The 21214-nt window shown below is 37.3% G+C and overlaps 1 protein-coding gene and 1 pseudogene across 1 annotated transcript; both read left to right on the forward strand.

Annotated features, from left to right (window-relative positions):
* Positions 1 to 11028: 11028 nt before the first annotated feature.
* Positions 11029 to 11970, forward strand: LOC100760733 (olfactory receptor 51A4). Its single transcript, XM_027407986.1, has one exon. The coding sequence runs from the start codon at positions 11029 to 11031 to the stop codon at positions 11968 to 11970; it is 942 nt and encodes a 313-aa protein (XP_027263787.1).
* Positions 11971 to 18987: 7017 nt separating this feature from the next.
* Positions 18988 to 19886, forward strand: LOC100760436 (annotated as a pseudogene).
* The last annotated feature ends 1328 nt before the right edge of the window (positions 19887 to 21214 follow it).

The raw sequence follows: 21214 nt of genomic DNA on the forward strand, positions 1-21214 counted from the left end.
CATCTCAGCTCCAAGCCATGGTAGCCATGAGGTTCAGCCTGACTTGGAAACAAGTAACACAACGACAATAAAGAACAACACAGGCATCTTGTCATCTTTAGAAAGCTCTCAGTTCCATGTTGCAAAACTGGAGTCTCTTGTTTATTGAGCATCTTCCTGGCTATTTTCTAACCATGCTTCCAAAGCCATGAGGCCATTTCTGTCTCCTTCAGTTGACTCCTCTCTGCTAGATAGCTCCTAACTCTGTGTCCTCACTTGTTACTCACACACCTAGCACTCCACCCAGATGCAAGCCTATTCAAATGCTTAGGCCCATAGAGATGCAAACTAGGAGGCATTCTACACTGAGGCCATGGTATCCAATAGCAGACTTGCTTGAATTAGCAATACAACTGTAGGCCAGGGCTCCTGAGTTCTCCTGTTTACTGAAACCAGAGGCTGGACCTTAAGACATTCCATAATGGAACTTTCTTGGTCCCTAACATTTCTCCTAGTGTATCTTCAACTCCTGAGATTCTCTCTTCCTTCTCTTGTATTCTGTTGGTCATGCTTTCATCTGTAGTTCCTGATCATTTATCCTGCTTTCTATTTCCAGCATTCCCTCAGATTGTGCTTTATTTATTGTCTGTCAATTTTTAGGTCTTGAAGTGTTTCCTTGAAAGATTTCTTGGTATCTTTTATTTTTTTGGTTTGTTTTTTCTTTCATTTCTTTAAGATATTTTCTCATATCCTCTTTGAGACCCTCTATTATTTTCATGAAGATGTTTTTAAGGTCATTCTCTTCTGCTTTATCTGCATTGTGATGTTCTGGTCTTACTGGTGTATGGTCCCTAGTCTCTGGTGGTGTCATATTGGTTTTTCTGTTGTTGAATGTGCTTTTATATTGTCTTCTTCCCATCCTTTCTTTTGGTGGGTGTAGCAGGAGTCTCTTCCTCTCCTGGTGGGTATGGGACCATGATTCCCTTCTGGTAGATGCAAACAGTTCTAATACTCTGATGTCTGTCCTTTTCTTCTGAATGGAGGCAGGACTGTTACCTGGGCCTTGGCAGTTTCTGGGTGTCCTATAGACTGCCACAGGCTGAGTTTGGATCTTGTGAGCAGACCTCTGGCATCAGGTGTCCCCGAGTAGGGCAGGGGAACCTGAACCAGAAGCCCCATTCTCTCTGTTTTATTATAATATGTATGCATATACTTTGAGAATTTTGTCCATGTCCACAATGTATTTTGAGCATATTCATTTCCAATTCCTACCATCCAAATCTTCCCAGATCTAAACATATCCATGTTTATTTCTTTGTTGTTGTTTTTTTTTTCATTTTCATTTATAACTGAATAAGCCTAATTAGCACTGTCTGTATGCACCCAAGTATGGAGCACTGTCAGCATATCAGGAGATATAACACTAAAGAAAACTGACTGCTCATCTGTAGCTACCATCAAAAGTTAATAGCTCTTCAGCTAGGAATTGTAACTAATGAGCCCCTCTTCCTCCATACTAGAATTCCTACTGAATCTTGTACAGACCTTGGAGAGATAACTCAGCTCCCATGAACACATAGTACAAAGGTCTTAAAGACAGCTTTACTCCTACCCTCCCAGACCTCTGACTCCTACAATCTTTCTGCCCTCCTCTTCCTTGATGTTCTCTGAACCTACAGAAGGAGGATATACCAGAATGATATCTTATTCTTGGCAAAGAACTACCTGAACATTTATTCCCAGTACCTCCACTAGTTGTATGTCTCTTTATTAGCCACAAGAGTTATTTCTTGTAACATGAAATCCTTAGGAAGGAAATCCTAAAATGGACCCATATTTACTTGATACATTGTGGGACATGCATCATTTTTCAGAACTGGGAGGAAAAACAGGGCTAACTCCTACTACTGAGTTTGGGAACCTGAAAATCCTTTCACAGAGGATTTTTTCCTTATGTATCAAGAGTCCCAGGTTTTCTTCCTGAGAACTTAGCATAGTAAACTTGTCTTATCTGGACATTTACCTATGTCTACAATTTGGCATCTCTGGCAATAAAGATATTAGTTGGGATTAGTTATATAGCCTCTGAGATGAAATAGGATCTTGTGTGTTTGCAAGTAAACACAGACTTTCACATATGCTGTGCAATTGTAAATTACTCATACATAACTGTCAGTTGTCTCTCTGTGAAGGATGACTGAAACTCACATAGTATCCCACACAACTTCAAATATGATCACAGAATCTAAGTTTCAGCAATGAAAGTGTAATGAATGGACTCTTCCAGTTTTTTCTTACTTTGACCTAGAACAGAATGCCTTCTACTTTTCTACTTGAAACATCATTTAACCTGAAAAATTTTAATGTGATGCTGTGTGTATGTATAGGCATATAAAATAAGTATAAAAATTAAAAATTGGCCAATGAGTAAATAAAGAAGTTTCTTTTTAAAATATATATAAACAAGTTCACTGTGTATTTAAAAAATGAAAGAAAACTCACAAATAAGGAGCTAATTTTTTATAAATAATTAATGTTTGACTGAGTGATGCTGTAAGACATGGAGAATACTCAATATTTGTTTTATTAGTTCAAATTCCGAACAAGCTTGTTTCCCATGTCAATCCCTTCTCCCTCTCCCTCTCCTTACTCTCACCCTCACCCCTCCTACTCCACCTCGACCTACCCCCAACCCCATCCACCCTCCACTCCCCAGGCAGGGTAGGGCCCTCAACAGGGGCTCTGCAAAGTCCACCACATCATCCTGGGATGGGCTTGGCACTTCCCCATGTGTCTAGGGCAAGAGTGCATCCCTTCACCACGTGGGGTGGGCTCCCAAAGTCCCCTCCTATACCAGGGAAAAATACTAATCCACTACCGGGGGTCCCTTAGAGTGCAGAGGCCTCCTAATTGACATCCATGTTCAGGGGTCTGGATCAGTCCTGTACTGGCCTCCCAGACAGCATCTGGGATCGATGTGCTCCCCCTTGTTCAGGCCAGCTGTTTCTGTGAGTTTCTCCAACCTGGTACCAACTCCTTCGATCTTCATTCCTCCCTCTCTGCAACTAAGTTCCAGAGTTCAGTTCAGTGTGTATCTGTGGATGTCTGTCTCTGCTTCCATCAGCCACTGGATGAGGGCTCTAGGATGGCATAAAAAGTAGTCATCAATCTCGTTTTAGGGAAGGGTGTTTAGTTTATCCTCTCCACCATTGCCTGGATTGTCAGTTCGTGTCATCCTTGTAGATCTCTGGAAGTCTCCCTAGTGACAGATCTCTCCTCAGACCTATAAAGGCTCCCTCTAATATGGTATCTCTCATCCTGATCTTCTATATTCTTCCCCAAACTCAATATTTCTGCTCCTCAATTTCCTCCTCTCCTCTCCTCTTCTCCTGCTCTCATTCTGGCAGCTCCCCCTCCCCTCCCCTCAATTAGCTCAGGAGTTCCTGCCTCTTCCCATTCCTGGGGTCCATGCATTTATTCCCTAGAGTACTTCATGTTTCATAATTTCTTTGGTGAAGAGGATTGTAGGCTGGTAATACTTTGCTCTATGTCTAAAATTCATATATGAGTGAGTACATTCCATGTTTGTCTTTTTGTGACTGGGTTAAGTCTTGCAGAATGGTTTCTTCTAGTTTCATCCATTTGCCTGCGAATTTCAAGATTCCATTGCTTTTTTCTGCTGAGTAGAACTCTATTGTATAAATGTACCACATTTTCTCTATCCATTCTTCAGTTGAGGGGCATCTAGGTTGCTTCCAGGTTCTGGCTATTACAAACAATGTTGCTATGAACATGGTTGAACATATGTCCTTATTGTATGAACATGCATTATTTGGGTATATACCCAAGAGAGGAATGGCTGGATCTTGAGGTAGACTGACTCCCATTTTTCTGAGCAACCACCATACTGATTTCCAGAGTGGTCTTACAAGTTCGCACTCCCACCAGCAATGGAGGAGTGTTCCTTTTTCTCCGCATCCTCTCCAGCATAGATTGTCATTGGTATTTTTGATTTTACCCATTCTGACAGGTGTAAGTTGGTATTTCAGAGTTGTTTTGAGTTGCATTTCTCTGACGGCCAAGAATTTTGAGTACTTTCTTAGCACTGCTTTCAAAGTGTCCCATAAGTTTGGGTATGTGTGTCCATTCTGTTAACCTGCATCTTTTATATGGGCAGGTTAAGACCGTTGACATTGAGGGATATTAATGTCCATTGATTGTTTGTTCTTTCTTGTTTTGGATTTATTGTTGGTGTTGTCATTGTGTGTGGATCTTGCCCTCCTGTTTCTTTTCATGTTTGGTAGAATTGGATTATCTATTGCCTATATTTTTGTGAGTGTAGTTATCTTCGTTGGTTTGGAGTTTCCCTTCTAGAACTTTTTGTAGTGCTGGATTTGTGGATATGTATTATTTAAGTCTGGTTTTGTCGTGGAATATTTTGTTTTCTCCATCTATAGTGATTGAAAGTTTTGTTGGGTACAGTAGTCTGGGTTGGCATCCATGCTCCCTTATTGTTTGTAGGACATCTATCCAGGACCTTCTGGCTTTCAAAGTTTCCATTGAGAAGTCGTGTGTGATTCTGATAGGTCTGCCTTTATATGTTACTTGGCCTTTTTCCTTTGCTGCTCTTATTATTTTCTCTTTATTCTGAAGGTTTGGTGTTTTGATTATTATGTGTTGAAGGGACTTCTTTTTATGGTCCAGTATGTTTGGTGTTCTGTAAGCTTCTTGTACTTTCATAGGCATATCCTTCTGTAGGTTTGGGAAGTTTCTTTCTATGATTTTGTTGAATATGTTTTCTGTACCTTTGAGATGTATTTCTTCACCTTCTTCTATACCTAGTGTTCTTAGGTTCGGCCTTTTCTAGGTATTCCATATTTCCTGGATATTTTGTGTTAAGGATTTGTTGGACTTGAGATTTTCTTTGGTCAATGCCTGTATATACACTCTAGCAAGTCTTCAACAATTGAGATTCTCTCTTCCATCTCTTGTATTCTATTGGTTATACTCACATCTTTAGTTCCTGATCATTTATCCAGGCTTTCTATTTCCAGCATCACCTCATTCTGTATTTTCTTTATTGTTTTCTATTTCAGCTTTCATGCCTTGAACTGTTTCAAGTGTTTCCTTCACTTGTTTGGTTGTTTTTTCTTGGCTTATCTTTAGATTCTTTGAGAGATTTGTTAATTTCTTGAATTCTTTGGTTTGTCTTTTTCTCCATCTCATGTAATTTTTTGCTTGTTTTTTCTTCTATTTCTTTAAGGGATTTTCTTGTTTCCTCTATCATCTTCCTAAGATAATTTTTGAGGTCCATCTCTTCTTCATGCTCCTTGTTGGGCTTTTCAGATCTTGCTGTGTGGAGTCCCTAGATTCTGGTGGTGTCATATTGGTTTTTCTGTTGTTGAGTGTGTTCTTACTCTGTCTTCTTCCCATCCCTTCTTCCAGTGAGTGCAGGTGGCTAAGCTTCTGGTGGCAGCGGGATTGCAGAGGGTGGTGGGTGGACAAGGACGGGGTGTGTCCAGACTCAGGGTGGACCTTCCTGAGGCTTGTGCACCTGCTGAGGTTAGGGCACTGCCGCAGGACCAAGGGCAGGGTGTAGACAGGGTTGAGGTATGTCCGGACTCACGGTGGGCCTTCTGGGCTGGGCTGGTCCACTCTTGTCAAGGGGGGGGGGGGTTTCAGGCAGAAGTGAGCAGGGGTTGATGGAGGAGGTTGGGAAACAACAGCGCCCAGACTCACCTAGGCCTAGGGCACCACTACAGGACAGAAGGCCGAGAATACTCAATATTTTTTTATTGTTGGTGAGTATTGTATTTCATAATCATTAATTCTGAGTATACCATTTTACATAAATACCCAGTTTTTAAACAGTAGAAATATAGTTAGAACAATTTTTAAATTTGGAAATTGTCTTAATCTGAAACCAAAATGATCAGAAACTCACCAGAAATTCAAACAACAGTTTACCAAATATAGGATATATAACACAATATGATCTAAATACATACCTACTTCATAATGCTGAAGAATGTTAGAAAAGTATTTGAAACTTTATTTTCTGTCATTAAACCATTGTGTTTCCATCACAGTAGAAAACTTTACACAGAAAAGAAAAACACATTTAAAGCTCATATCTGAGCTGAAGTCCTCTATGGGTGTTGGCTTTGTATTGCAGGTCATAACACCCAGTGCAAAGTATGAATATTGAGTGTTCAGAACCAAGGCTGCAGTGAAGTCACCTGCTGCAACACAGTAAGCACCATGGAAATGCCTACAAGTTCATTCTGAATTTTATTTTAAATTATGATTTCATTATTGGATGTTCAGAAATCTTTGCTATTGCCATTCTTTTCAGTCCTCACATGTAGCTGTGCAGCATGACCATAATCTTAGAACTTAAGACCTTGATGCCTCTGGTCTGACAGAATGATAGAATGTGATGCTAAAACAGAAGTATTGGTTCACTGATGATTCCTGGAAGGATGATATGTTATCTCCCAGAATATAATACCCATTGTACTCTGTGATGGAACCCATGCTGTCATTACTAAACTTCACCTCCAGTTACCACGTGGGGTATATATACTCTCCATTCCAACTTTCCCAGTCATTGTGTGGTTAGAGGTTCCAGTTACAGGGGTGTAAATATTCCACCAGAAGTCAAAGAGTCTTCTTTTTAAATTTTCAAGCAGAGATATAATTATTAGTTTATAATATGTCAGAAAAAATGAGTTAAATGTCTCTAGACTTAGATTCCATCAAAGCCACTGATACTGATTGTGGCAACACGGACAAGTCAGGATATATTGATATTACATAATTCTTATGCATCTAATGTCCTTACTCAGTATTGGCAGTAATGGACAAAGGCAAAATATCAGTTTGTAAAGTCTATGATGGCCAAAGTGAAATGCTGTTTCAAGATTGTTTAAAATTATGAGAAGACTCAGGTGGTATGTGATAAAGCCTCAGCACATCTGAACATGATATACTGTAGATCATTATACTAACAGTCCTCTTGTCACCTTCACTGCAGTGAAATCTCATGTGAATCCTAGAGAAACTGCTTCTGTATTTTATCACTGAACCATGTACTAATTTAGCATAATAGTTGGCATATCACCCACATCTATCTCCCTGACATGCCAGGTTCGAGTTACTTCTCCAGGGGAGAATATAGGAGACAGATCTTACTTAAAACGTTGGTGAGGGCTTTTTTGGTTTGCATTGAACTGATAAATCCAAGGTCATACCTTTGCTAAAGAAAAAACAAATCCAATGACCTGTTAATGGCCATTAAATTTCCCTAGGGATTTTCATTTCCAGACTATGCTGAAGGGGGGCATTTACTAGCACTGCATCTCTGCAGTGTTGAATTTGATCTTTCTTATAACTGAATAAATTCAGTTCGACAGGTATTTCTACTTCCTTCTTTATTACATGATTTGTTGCCTTAAAAGAACACTCCCAATTAACTTCTGCACTCAGTCATTCCCCTGTTCAATTTAGAGGAAGTCAAACCTGCAATGAGAATATTGTTATCAAGGTAACATAGAACAAATCTTAGTTAATCAAATCATAATAAAAGGTTAATTTATTAAATATGTAAAACACTTCCCTGAACAGAAAATAAAATTTAAAAAGCATTTTTTAAATGAAGGCTAGAAAGCCAGCTCAGTGATTCTCAGCAGTTGCTGCTATAGCAAAGGGTCAGAGTTTGGTTCAGAGCACTCACATGGGAAGCTCACAAACCAACCAGTAATTACAGTCCCAGGAACTTTGAATCCCTCTTCTGGCCTCAGTGGACACACATATGGACAAACGTGCATGAACACGTGCATGTGCACGTGCACACGCACACACACACACACACACACACACACACACACACATTAGTGCACACCCACATGCACATACACACCTCCATAAACATAAAGCACAATAGGACCATGATGTGTATAGACTGGTCTCCAAAAAGAAATTCAAGAACCCTTTTGGGTTTAAAGAAAGCCAGCATTTGACATTTTAAAGAGAAAGTTACATTAATCAGAAAGAAGCAAAAATGAATGAACTCAATTATAGTCACACAAACAAAACTATCTGGGAAATATAATATGACCAGTTCTCCAGAAGCATCTGGAAGTGCAGACAAAAATAAATTAATTTTGTTTGATGACGTCGGGGTGGCTTCACAGACATTTAATCATAAACATCCAAATCACATTCACACTGGGAATTGAGCTGAGCCATTCTTCAATGGACTTTGATTTGCATGAGAGACTGATGGGCATTTTAGTCACTCTGACTATAGAGGAGTGAGTGAATCATCATCCCTGGGGCCTTAGATCTACTAAAATGGTACCAGAGGGGAAGAAGTACAATCAGCCTTTCAGAATGTGACCAACAATCAAGACTGGGGTAGCTTTATCCTGGCTCATCACTGTTGTCTTGAAGTGCAGACCAGGTGGCTCACACCTTGGTAAGTGCCTGAAAATCCTAATGTTCCTTTTGGAGACTTCACCAGTTAGCAGCAGGATGGGGAGCAGCTTACCCTATCCAGCTATGATTTTTAGCATTTCATCCTCACTTCCATACGGAAGCAAGGATACACAAGATTGGGGAAAAAAATCCTCCTAATACAGAATCAACCTCATTAAATGTCATTCCACAATCAGTATAAAGAATCTATAAAATTTTCTCATGTTTAACTTCAATTTAGTACTGAACTTCATGCTAACTTCAGTCTTTGAAAACCTTCTATGTCTCTTGCTGGAACTGTTTTCCTTACAGTTCCACAAATGAGAGTTGAATTCTGAAAGTTCTTCTGAACTATAGATAGAACTAGAAAACTTCTATGCAGCACTCTAGCTTCCAATAGGTTCTCTAAAAACCATGCTCTTTACAAGAGAATAAAATAGACATTCTGGAAACATAAAATAATTCTAATGAAATTCAGAATTTTTTTTCACTGTGTAAAACTTAGCCATATGGAACAAGTAAGCAGGAAACATAGGATTTTTTGTCATTTAGAATCAATGGACATTTATAATGACATGTAAAAATGTTCTTATTCTAGATTGATTTTTAAGCATGTATTACTGTATTAAGAGAGTTGATATAAACTAAAAGATACCAGCTTGATCTGGTGTAGAGGAATTTAAAGCCAAATTTTAAGCAGCATTAAAAGACCTAAATGTTAAAAGATTAAGACCTTGCAAGCCAGCCATTACATGCCCCAAGGAATATCAACATCTAAGTAAGCTAATTATTAACTTTGCGAGCACAGTATTCTATAGAAGAACTGAAAGGTATTAAGAGGAAACAAGAGCTCTTTTTCTGAAGTAAAGACAGGTGGAGTTGGTGACAAAAATGCTCAGAGTGAGGCCTGGCCTGTCTGTAGATTAGCTTGGCAAGAGAGGGACTCTAAGAGCAAAAGTGCTACATCCCTCTTAATATTCTATTTACCTCAACAAAATTAGCATTAGACAACCTTGGAGGACTCTATCCTGCAGAAAACAAAAAAATCAAAACATCAATAACAAACCAAAGCTTTCAGGAACTCTCCTTAGCCATATGGACCAAGAAAGCAGAAAACATCTCTGACAGTATCCTTCTGCAATACATCTTTGGCTTTCTACTGAGCATTCTTCTTTTGTCAGGTTGGTATCAGAGACATGTCTTGGGAGTTGGAGTACACCAGCCACAACAGACATGTGTTTATAGAGAACTAAGTTAATGAATGGATCTGAGTTCTTGAAAAGGGTAGACTCAAACCATTAGTTATAACAACTGAATTTTTCCTTCATGTAATTTATTTGAAGAAATAATAATTTCACATTTTAGTGCACCAAAACATCACAGTGTTCCATAAACACATACGACTATTATTTGGCAATTAAAATCAAAATATTATAAACAGCATGAGAGCATGACAACAAATTGAATGGAAAATAATAGATTAGTAAATAGATTAGTAAATGTAAACAGGAATGCATGGTGATTTAAAAATAATGCACTTTTAAAGGAAAAAAAGTAATTGTACTGCTTAATAACTATGATAAATTAGAAATCAAACACAAATTTTAAAAGAATTGGTAAATATGACAAACTTTCAAAATGTATATATGTATGTAATGATAATTAATGAAAATAAGACCCTATGAATTTTAGTGTGAGTAAGAAAGGGTTTGGAGGGATGAAAGGGGATAGAGATATGCTGTAACTATATTATAATATCAAGCACTTAAAGAATACTTCAAAGTATAACAAAAATACAATAATGAGAAGTTACAAATGTACATTGTAATGTTACAATGAAACTAAATATTTTATGCAGTAAATATACACACATACTCCTTAAAAAGAACAAATATAACTAGAAATTAAAATAAAATGTCTAACATTTTAACATTTAAAATGTCAACTAAATAGACATTTTAAAACAAAGTGCTTTCTGGGATATTGACAACACTAAAAATTGAAGAAGTGAGACTGTTCATTGATTGAACATCAAAAACTCAAATTAGTTATGCATCGCCAACTAAGTACTGCATATTGAAGTGCAGAATATCAATGGTAAAGGAACTATGCTAATCCAGGGTACTAGCAAACAACAGCAACAACAAAGCAGCACAAGTACACAAAGAATTGACTGAAACATGTCTGTTGGAAGATTGCTTTGTAAACCTGCATGTGTTTAAGTAGATAACAATAAGCACAGAGTCACACAAGAAACTATCTCAGAAAGTAGTGATGTAAAAGAGAAAAGAACAGAATAAAATAATGGGCTCAAACCAGAAAAAAATTAAGAGTGTTTCTTCATGTAGCAATCATTATGATTTTGTTCTGCTATGCTTTCATATAGATGCTGCTATGTAGTGTATATTTGGATATTGATACATACTATTACACTTTCTCTGATCTATTTTCTCCATGTAGGGTTCATTCCTAAGAATAATCCCCGTATCTCCTGGTTTGACAGCACCTTAATGGTCACAATAGGACAAAGTCAGGAATTAAACTGTCATCTTGATTCCCACACGTGCTGGTATGTCCATTCTCAACATCTCCATTAATGAAATTTCTACTTTCTATTTGGTTGGGTTCCCAGATATGGAATCTGCACACATCTGGATCTCCATCCCCATATGTCTCCTGTACACTGTTGCCATCCTGGGCAACTGCACTATCCTCTTTTTTATAAAATCAGAGCCTTCTCTGCATGAACCCATGTATTATTTCCTTTCCATGTTGGCTCTCTCAGACCTAGGACTATCCATTTCCTCTCTCCCTACCATGCTCAAGGTTTTCTTGTTCAATTCTCCAGAAATTTCTCCTAATGTGTGTTTTGCCCAGCAGTTTTTTATTCATGAATTCTCAGCTATGGAGTCATCTGTACTTCTCATTATGTCCTTTGACCGTTTTATTGCCATCTGTAACCCTCTGAGATACTCTTCCATCCTTACCAGTGCCAGGGTTCTTCAAATTGGGCTTGCTTTTGCTCTCAAGAATGTTTTGTTGATTCTGCCTTTCCCTGTAACTCTAAAGCATCTAAGATACTGCAAGAAGAATCTGTTGTCACATTCCTACTGCCTCCACCAGGATGTCATGAAGCTGGCCTGCTCAGACAACAAGGTCAATGTCATCTATGGTTTATTTGTGGCTCTCTCAGGCATCCTGGACATAACATTTATTTTCTTGTCCTATGCACTGATCCTGAGAGCAGTGTTGGGCATTGCATCCCAAAAGGAAAGACTCAAGGTCCTCAGTACTTGTGTCTCCCACATCTGTGCTGTGCTCATCTTCTATGTCCCTGTCATCTCCCTCTCTGTTATCTACCGGTTTGCCAAACGCAGTTCTCCTATAACTAAGATCCTCATGGCTGACATTTTCCTGCTTGTTCCTCCAGTGATGAATCCTATCATATACTGTGTGAAGAGCCAGCAGATAAGAAATGTAATTCTAGAGAAACTGTGTCAAAAACAAAATTGACAAAGATGTTTAATATCATGAAAATACAATCAGAGATGTCAGAAAATCAAGAAGAATGAATTAGTTAGGATTCACACTGCATGTTAACCTCTCAGAATCATCATTCCACATTGTGCAAATATCAAAGAATCAGTCTTGTAAATTTCTTGATTTAATATTTAAGATTGTGATATTAATGTAAGCATAAAATATATTTCTTTTTTCACCAAGGTGGCATTGTCAGTCTTAAGATTATGGTATTATAAATATTTTCATCTTTAAAGGAATATTCAATATGTTTATTTGAAAACTGAAATACACTCATAAGAAAAATGGGTTAGTGATAAAACATGACTAAACATAGTCTCTTCATTTAAACTGGTCATCTTCAAGACACAGTCTTGGTAACTAAAAATAATACTATACAGCTCATAAACCAAAATTAAAATGAAAAATGACAATTTTACATATGAAACTACTAAAGCAAACATTAAGAGTAAAATTTCAATAGAAGAAATAATTTCTATTCACTTATTGTATTAAACACTTCCTTAACTGAGCATTCAAATACAATCATCTGGTCCTTCTGTATACAGAAGCTGTCTATCTTTCAAGTCTCTATGGCAGTTACACACAAGGAAAAAGATTCTTGAGCAGATTGTTCAATTTCACTTAAACTCTCTTCTCAACTAAGCCTCAACTTTCCACTCCCATTATCATCTTTACCTTAAATACATAAGTGGATTCCTTATATACTACAATTGCTTGATTGATAATTGATCATTTTAAGCTACATTCAGCAAGCAGCTTCAGTAAACCAAGCCATCCTGTACCTTGATGTTTCCTATTAGACTTTCCTTATATATCAATCAACTTCTCTACACCTTCTCAGTCTATCAATTCTACTTTTATTCAGTTTTTAAGACTTGAAACTAATTGCTCTCCTCTACTACAAAGCCCCATGAGTGCCCTACACCACCATGAGAGTTCCCCTGGATAAAGTTTCTTTGCAGTTCCTTTACAAGTTTCATGATACCACAACTTAGCAACTAAATGATAATTGGATTGACAACCACCTACCAATGACTCTATGTTCACATTTTTAGCCCTTTGTTTCAACTCTTGACTAGGGATCCACTGGTAAGTCACAAAACATTGTGCTCAGGAAAATCAATTGACACATGGGAATTTTCTTTAGATTTGAGTACAGTATATAAATTGTACTAATATCCCAAGCAAATACTATTGAGCTAAAAACATGGGCTTCCATCTCAGAAGCTCCATACACAACTGGAAGTCTTTCTTCCTGACTCTGGCTTGAGCAAGTATTACTCCCTTCACACTGGGATGTTCCTCCTGAATCCTTGTGAGTGGGATCAGTTCTCTGACCAGGGGGATGGTTATGGTTTCACTTGAATCTTGTAAAGATCTTCCTTTCTTTCCAATTGCCTCAGATACTTGCAAGGAAAGTCTAGAGAGGCTGTTTACTCATCTCCTTGACATTTGTTGACAATGTATCCACCAACTCTGCTCATTCTATTTTCATTTATCTGTGGGGAATAATCTGAAACTTCAATGGTCACCTTAGGAAATCTCATTGCTGTATACATTGTCACCTTTAAGATGCTCTTTTCCACTTCTCTGCTCTTCCTTCCTCCTTCAGCTATCAATTTTCCCTTTAATTCCCTTTTGTCCTTCCCCAAGCCACTCTTGATTCTGACACTACCCTCCCCTTTGTCCTTCTTGGACACATTTTCCTCCCTACATTGGCCCATAAGCTCCCTGTCACTACTAGATTATTAGAATTCTAAAATCACCAGAACCCTCAAGAGACTCATGCCTCCCTACAACCAAAATAAAAGTGCCCATCTGATCATTAAAGACACCAACAGTTAATTGAAACTGTGTACTTACCCATGTTAGCTTTGGAAACAATCAAACATCACCTAAAAGTTAGTTTAAATCTCCATTTGATTATGAATTAGAGACAAAGCCTTGAAAGTATTCTCCACAACCTTGATTAAACAATATCATTACTTTCAAGCATGATGGTACACAGCTGTAATCTCAGCACTCAGGAAGAGAAGGATCAAGAGTTCATGGTTATCCACACTACAAAGGGTCTTCAAAGTCAGCCTAAGTTATCTAAAACCCTGACTCAAGTTATGTATTATTTTTATGAAGCTTAAAAATCTCTATTTTACTCTTTTGCAAGTCAGTAAGCTCATTTTGTCCCGTTGTTGTCAAAAATACAATTTGGATTCAAGTATAGAGTAAATATAAGCTATAGCTTTTATATAAACTAGTAACTTTTATATTACTTTTTTTAACTCAGGGTAAAAATTTATAAGATTTTCATCTGTGTTTATATAAATTTATATATGTATTTATGCATTTATATATGTTGTTTTCTACCTCTGGCCAGCATTATAAAATTAATTCAAATACAATAAATGAATTCTATTCCTGTTGACTTAGATAAAAGTAGAAGGCCTATACAAGTTGAAAAAGACAGTAATGGACATAACGCTAATAATTCAACCTAAGGTGAATGTACAAATGTAACATCAGTAAAGGGATTGGTTAACACTAATTGTTGTCTAATATTAAATATGCACCCCAAGGTTCATACCAAAACAAGACCTATGCAATTAACTACTGTTTTCCTGACATGTATGTACAATAAAAACACATAATAGAGAATTACCTGAGATCATGAATAGGTTTAGTGTCATAATTTACATGACTGAAATAGTTTCCAAATGCTTTTTGGTGTTTTACCACCTTCAAATTATGCTATCAATTAACATATATTAACTAAATATCTAGATACGAACACATTCCACACTGAATTGCTTTAATTTTATGTACTTGTAGCAAACTTATCTTTATATGTAGTAGACAAAACTAAAAAGTGAAATATCTCTATGTCTCACTTAAAAATCATAAGAAGAATCAGGTGTCTCTATCAATTCTAAAGTATTCAGACGAATTTTCTAAGAGGTTATAAAATGCTGATTCATGACATTTCTTAATGATCTTACTGTGTTTCTCTATAAGAGTGGTTTTTGATGGTTAAGAACTCTAACCAATAAAGAAATGAAACTAGCAAAATGAAACTAACTCTGTATCAAGGGGGCCTGTGGATGTAGCTCACTTTGTATTGTTCTTGTGTAACCTGTAAGAAGCCCTGAGTTTGATTCCCTTACCACAGTAACCTGGTGTGATGGTGTACACCTGTTGTCCCAGTACTCCCACTCAGGAGGTAGAAGCAGGAAGATTAGAAGTAGTTAAGGGTGATCTTTTTCTGCATAGCAAGTCCAAGTGCAGTATGAGTGGATACAGGAGACCCTGCCACCAAAGCTAAAAGCAATGGGATTGGACGAGGGTATAGAAGGGATTCAAGGGATGGTGTCAGGGAATGCAGAAGGGAGGAAAGGGAAAGGTGGAAGAGTTGTAATTTTATTGCAATTAAAAACATTTTAAAGTAAAACAAAAGCAAGGAGAGTATGAAGTCTTTTGAAGTAAGAAAGGTATGAAAAATGGAAGATGTGGTTTTGTTCAGGCAAGGAAGAAAAGAAAATTTTATTTTAAATTATAATGCTTCCTCCATGTTGCAGAACAAGAAAGTGAAACTTTGAAGGGAATTTTTAAATGCAATAGATCTGTAAAAGGGAAACTTAGAAAAGAAATTTTAGGTGCTGTCAAGCTGGCTCTGTATTTCAATGATCAACTTGATTAAAATTAACTGTTGGTTTGAAGATGAGCAAGAAGACCTTGTTCTGGAATTAACTTCTAGAAAACTCAGACAATGTTAGGGACAAAGAACAGGGGGGAACTCAATCAAAACTATCTGTGTCCCAAATGAAAATTAAAGGGAAGCTTATGGTTTGGATTCCAGACTTGAAAAGCTACTGAAAAAAATCAAATCTGATAATTCTGAAAACTTCTAGAAAAGCAGAAATTCCTACACAGTTGACACCACTCCTGCTTTGTTTACTTAAATAATTAGGCCACATTCAGTGAGATCAGAACATTATAAAGGGAAGCTGGCGAGATGGCTCACAAACGTCTGTAACTCTACTCTCAGGGAAGATGATGTCCTCTTCTGGCCTCCACAAGCACCAGGCTCAAATATAGTACACATACATCAAGGCAGCTAAAACACTTCTACATACAACAATAAATAAATCCTTTAAAAATCCATACAAGATGTGAATGTGAAATGTTTTTCAAGTTTGTATATCTTTTAGGTGTATATAAAATCATTCATAAATAAATATGTCTGTATCCTTAATATGTATTTATTGTATCTTGTTAGACCACCATTGGTTGATATACCAATAGGAGGCCTGCACTTTTCCGAAGGGAAATAGAGGAAGATTGAATGTGGGAGATGGGGGAGACTAGGAAAGAGGGACTGGAAGAAGAGGAGGGAGAAGAAACTGTGGTCAGGATATATGAGAGAAGAATAAATAAAATAAAAAGTAGACCATACTTAAGTGTAGTCTAAACCTTCTAAGTTGTTCTAAAGAAAATAGGATGCCTGAACTGGACCCATATAATCAGATTGATGAATACCTCAGCTATCATCATAGAGCCTTTATCCAGTAATTGATAGAACCAGATGCAGAGATCCACAACCAAGCACCAGTCTGAGGTCCCAGAATCCATAGGGAAGAGGGAATATATGAGAAAGGGAGGCCAAGATCAGGATGGAGAAATCTAAGCTCGTGGAAACTCACGAACTCTAGACCAACAACTGTGGAGACTCCATGGGACCAAACTAGGCCCTCCATATGTGGGAGATAGTTATGAAGGCTGGGAAGTCTGAGGGGCCCCTAGCAGTAGAACCAGGATCTATCCATGGAGCATGAGCTAGCTTGATGGAGCCCATTCACTACGGTGGGATGCCATGCTCACCCTTAATGCATGGGAGAGGGACTTGTTCCTGTCCCAACTTAATGTGCCAGACTTTGGTGACTCCTCATGGGAGGCCTTACTAGTGAAGAGGAATGGCAGGTTAGGGAGGAGGAGAACTGAGGTTGGAATGTAAAATGAAACTTTAAAAAAACTTAACTCTGCTTTTTTAAAATGGGAGGAGATATGAGCTTTTAAACAAATTTAAACATCATGTAAGTAAATTCATTTAAAAAATACACCACACCTTAGTGAGTGAATAAAAGGAATAACATCTGGAGAGGAGTGTTCAAAACCTTCTTGATTTGTAAGTGAAAACCCAATCACTTTAAGACATTAAAGTCAGTGACAGACCAGCATGTTGTTCATTGAGGCTGTTTTGGAACTCTTACAGTGTGCCAGTGGCACAGTGAGGTTTTGGAAGAGACAAATAGAATTGGGAGTCAGTGCAGAGGAGGCTTAATGGGTTCTCTATAATGAAGGTTAACTGTTTCCAGTGACATGAGGTTGTGTGAAAGCCCTTGGTTCCAGTATCATTTTATTGTGTCCTGCAGGTGGTTTTCATTTTTCTAAGTACATTCTCCTGAGTTGGAATCGCCAGAGCTTTGTGGGTTAATTGGCAATCCGCAGGTAGGCAGGTGTAGACATTAAAGAGAAGATAAACTGCTGTTCTGGCACAGCAGAGAATTTCTGGTGGCCATACCACACCAGTTCCTCTTCCTTCTGGATCCAACTACCTACCAACTTACTGGTAAGCATCCTCACTGACACAGTTCTGATTTTCCTTTGTACAACCTCAAACAAACAGCTTGTCATTTTGTCTGATCCAGGATTTCAAGTTATTGGTCTAAAGGCCAAAACCTCAATCTTTTCAAAAATTGTATTTTAAAAAAGTGTTTTTAGATGCATGGTAGAAGCTCAGAGTTCTACCAACTCATGGAAATCAACAAAGTGCTACCCAGAAATCAGTGAAAAGCACAAAAAGAAATTCACCGCCAGGTATGTATGTGGACCATTCTAAGGAAACAATTGCTAGGGGATGGGGACAGCCATTGATTTACATGTTAATACATTATTTAGACTACAGGTAATAAAGACACCAAGGTTGCTTTGGTGAGAATGCAACAAGAATGACTAAAGTCTCTGGCCTCAGTAGCCGGTGCTCATGCTTCTCATTAACTTTAAGTCTTTGCCTCCCAATTTCTATCATTTGATAAATGAGAATGCAACTCTACAATGCCAGCAAAAATATGTCTATAAACTCAAGGTATTTGAGCAACATTGTGACAACATGTTTTGTTCAAACTCTATAGTCATTTGATCTAAACACAGAAACTATGACTTCATTTATTCACAGCCAGTGCATATAAAAAATCTATGTTTTTTATTGGATGACGTCAATACAGAGGAGGTAGACAAAAGCACAAGTTTATGTAGGCAATGAATGAACACTGGAGAGCTGCTCCCTCTAAGTTTGATCATGGGATGATTTGAGATTCAGTTTGAGTGTGATAGAAAGAGCATAGTACTCTAAGAAGAATAAGGTTGTTTGTCAAGTCTGCAAAATATGTCTTAGGTTTCCCTTCATATTAAAGGAATATAATCTAAAATACTCATAAATATCTGTCCTTGAAAAACAAGCCTTTATAGTTCACTTAGATCATGTCCTGAAGCAATAGTATAGATCAATGTCCTTGAATAATTACAAATTAAATTATAGAAAATGATTATTTTATCTTATCCTAAACTTATTCACATGACCTCTAAACTCATATTGCCACTATCCTAATAAATATGTCAGAGGTAATTAAGTCTGGGAAACTTGGCTGCTGACTGTACTCTGAGTCTAGGGCAAGCATTTGAAAGTTGATTTCTCTGTTGGTGATTATATGTGAAAGTATGTTTTCATTTACCTCATTGAATTCTGCTGATATAATTCCTAATGTCAATCTGCTTTGATGGTTATTTTTAAAGATCTAAGGTTATTGCAGAAGAATATCTAGAATGTCAATATTTATGCTAGCTCAAACTTAAGCATATTCATTTGAGACAATTCATTTATGCCACTGCAGGAGCATTCCTCTGAAATCCAGGTACTAAGTGCCTGGTATTCCTACAATGTCAGTCTTCAATGCTTCTGTCATAGAAATCGCCACCTTCTTTCTGATTGGGATCCCAGTGTTGTAGCATACTTATATTTGGCTCTCCATCCCAGTTTGTCTAGGTTACTTTGTGGCCATCATGGGTAATTGTACCATCCTCTTTCTCATAAAGACAAGAGACTTCTCTGCACCAGCCTATGTATCATTTCCTCTCAATGCTGGTGTTTTCTGACCTAGGACTGTCCATTTCTTCCCTTCCAACCATGCTGAGAACATTCTTGCTGAATGTCATGGAGATTTCCTCAGATGCCTGCTTTGCTCAAGAGTTTTTCATTCGTGGATTCTCAGCTATAGCATCCTCAGTGCTTTTCATTATGTCTATTAATCGCTTTATAGCTGTCTACAACCATTTGAGATTCACCTCCATCCTTACAGGCAGGAGGGTCTTTAAAACTGGCCTAATATTTGCTGCACTGTTTTGCAGTTGTTCTGCCTTTTCCCTTTATACCAAAGAGGTTGAAATTCTGCAAGAAAAGTCTCTTATCTCATTCTTACTGCCTTCACCAGGATGTTATGAAGGTAGCCTGTTTTGACAACAGGATCAACATGATCTACGGATTTTTTTGTGGCTGTTTTATCTTCTGTTATACTTGGTGTGCATTTCTGTGTCTTGTATACTGAACCTTAAAAATTGTCCTGGGGATTGCTTCACACAAAGGTCACCTTAAGTTCTTTAGCACTTGCATCTCTCATATCTGTGTTGTGTTCACCTTCTACACACCTATTATCACCTTGGCAGCCCTTCACTGTTTTGCTAAACACATTTCTCCAGTTACTGGAGTCATAATAGGTGATATCTTCCTTCTGGCTCCACCTCTAATGAATCCCATTGTATATTCTGTGAAAAGTCAATAGATTAGAAAACTGATCCAAAACAAATTATCTGAGAAACATCATTGGTAGGAAATTCCAGCTTCCATGAAAGCCCAAGTTCCAACACTGTATCTGAATACATGTCGATATTGAAAAGTCACAATGAAAAAAAACTCCCTGTACACAAATTTACACTGCATATTTCCAGTTAGTCAACCTATTTGTTTTGTTAAAGGGAACAAGCACTCTATGTTAAATATTTATGGCAATAGTCTAGAGGTTATAATCAGATTAGAACTAGTTAAACTTCCCTCTTCCTTTCTCATTCTAGTCTTCCTGTGCAAACAACTGTAAAATTTTGTCAAGTGTCAAAAACAGTAAGATTTTTTTCAATGAATAATACAACTAAAATTTTAAAATAATGCATTTGCATGTAAATGTAAAAAGTCATCATGACTCTGAGCTCAGCAGTGACTAATTTGTGCTTTAAAATGTTATCATATATGTTGAACCATATAGTCACAATTTTTATCACCTATCATGTGTGCATCAGTCATCAGTAACTCTGAACAAAGTATTAAAGAGCTCTAGGCTCATATGTGTAAAACAAATATATATTAATAAAATCAAATATTTAAAAGACTAGCAAAATTAATGGCTAGGAAATTTCAATAAATAATTGCTAATTAACTAAAACATGGCATGTTTTAATAAAAGACTTGTTCATTTGAAAAGTATTCCAATGTCCAATCACGATGAGACATCCTTTGTTACGTGCTGCTTCAATCAATAAGGTATCACAGGTACTCAAAGATTGGGAAATGGGAAGGTGGTATACAATGCTTAAAAGAACTCTATTGTCTTTTAAAATATAAAGCAAATGTCCTCGTTTTTCCTGCTTATATAATCTCAAAATCTTGCATATCATTGAAATAATGTTAGAATTTTTGTATGCCTCATGCAAGCAAAAATTTCCCTCAATTATGTCAGTTATCATCTTCTACATTTTTATCCTCAAGTAAATCAAGAGACACTTTCCAAAAAATGCTAAACTTGTAAAGGATTATAATCAGTTTGGAACCAGCTAGCAGCCTGTAATTAATGAACAGATTTTTGAAACCTATGAGCACTGCTTTGTGGATTTCTAATACATGCAAAATATGTTGTATGCATTTCAGTGCACATTCTTCTTCCATTCTCACAATGAATCAGTTTTTCCAATTACATTTCTCTCCATTTAGTCCATTAAGAAGACTAAAGTTGAAGGGACTGACTTAATGAACTTCCTGCAGAAAAATAGTCAAGATCTGAAGTGCAAACATTATTTCCAACATCCTGGAGTAGTTATATGTCAGGATTTCACATCCACC

Source organism: Cricetulus griseus, chromosome 3 (assembly GCF_003668045.3).
Source record: "Cricetulus griseus strain 17A/GY chromosome 3, alternate assembly CriGri-PICRH-1.0, whole genome shotgun sequence".
NCBI classification, from domain to species: Eukaryota; Metazoa; Chordata; class Mammalia; order Rodentia; family Cricetidae; genus Cricetulus; species Cricetulus griseus.

Bases quoted from the DNA above. Each gene is read 5' to 3' on its own strand.
- LOC100760733 (XM_027407986.1), top strand. From the start codon at position 11,029: ATGTCCATTCTCAACATCTCCATTAATGAAATTTCTACTTTCTATTTG.